At 46.0% G+C, this 1,199-nt stretch overlaps 1 protein-coding gene across 1 annotated transcript in view; it reads left to right on the top strand.

Annotated features, from left to right (window-relative positions):
- Window positions 1–1,199, top strand: part of Myo5c (myosin VC) — a 73,967-nt gene that overhangs the window by 31,017 nt on the left and 41,751 nt on the right. The window contains exon 13 of the mRNA XM_026779100.1: window positions 894–1,019. Within this exon, the coding sequence (XP_026634901.1) occupies window positions 894–1,019 (126 nt within the window). The remainder of the gene's footprint in view (window positions 1–893; window positions 1,020–1,199) is intronic.

Below are 1,199 nucleotides of genomic sequence, written 5' to 3'. Positions count from 1 at the left end.
GTCCTGGAACTAGCTCTTGTAGACCAGGCTGGCCTCGAACTCACAGAGATCCACCTGCCTCTGCCTCCTGAGTGCTGAGATTAAAGGCGTGCGCCACCATCCCCTGGCACATGTTGTCACTTTTATACACAGTAGTAAGGACTTCTTGGTGGTTCCTTCCTGGAATACTTGGTTTCATGACTCTTCCTGAACATTTTCCCCAGTACTGTGCACCAACTCTTGCATGCAACCCGCCGGTGTTCTGGAATGTTCTAGGGTATAGAGGCCAAGGTAGACTCTGAGTATTTGTAAGTACTGGAGTGTTTCCTAACATGACCTAGAAGTCATTGAAACACAATGGGGGGATTGAATTCACTCTGTGTGGGTTGAATTTACCCAGTAGTGTTTAAATGCCAGCATTAAAAACAGGTTTTTCAAGGAGCTTAGCTGAACCTTGGTTCTGGGAGGCAGAAAAACCAAAATCTATTTTCCTTGAGATGGGGTAGGGAAGACATACACCTGGTGCTGTCTTTCCTGTCACTCAGAGTGGAGTCAGGCTGGAGCTGTGAGGTTTCTGTGAGAGGAAGAATAAAATACTGCCGATTCTGCATTACACCCAAGTCATGCCATGACCGTTTCCCATCTAAAGGGACACTGGCATAGCCATTTAAATATTGCGATAAATAGTTCATATATTAGCACAATTGTTATCTGTCCATAATAAAAGATAGATATCTATAAAGATTAAGGTCAAAGGCAGATGAATACTTAGAGCTGCTCAGAGGAAGAAGGGCCTCTGCCTTGGAGGGGCTCCCTGAGGCAGCAGAAAGCCCCCTCCCATCCGCCTCTTTCCTCCCACTAGCCATTTTTCATCTCGTTTCTTTACTAGAATTTGTCTTTGCCTTCTCTTCCAGTTGCCTCATGGAACCGATGAAAACTGGCTTCAAAAGCTGTACAACAATTTTGTCAACAAGAACTCTTTATTCGAAAAGCCTAGAATGTCAAACACATCCTTCATCATCCAGCACTTCGCTGACAAGGTACAGAGACCAGTGCACCGCGTCCAGGACAGGACTTCTCTGGTGTGGCTGGATTCCACTGAGGGGAACTGGGGAGATAAGTTAGTAAGGTGCTCGCCCTACAAGTTCAACCTCCTCCTGATCCCTTTGTATAAGAGGAAGGAAGGAAGGAAGGAAGGAAGGAAGGAAGGAAGGAAGGAA

This window comes from Microtus ochrogaster, chromosome 5 (genome assembly GCF_000317375.1).
Source record: "Microtus ochrogaster isolate Prairie Vole_2 chromosome 5, MicOch1.0, whole genome shotgun sequence".
In the NCBI taxonomy this organism is placed as follows: Eukaryota; Metazoa; Chordata; class Mammalia; order Rodentia; family Cricetidae; genus Microtus; species Microtus ochrogaster.
The sequence above is the reverse complement of the archived record's forward strand: the minus strand, read 5'-3'. Positions and strand labels throughout refer to the sequence as shown.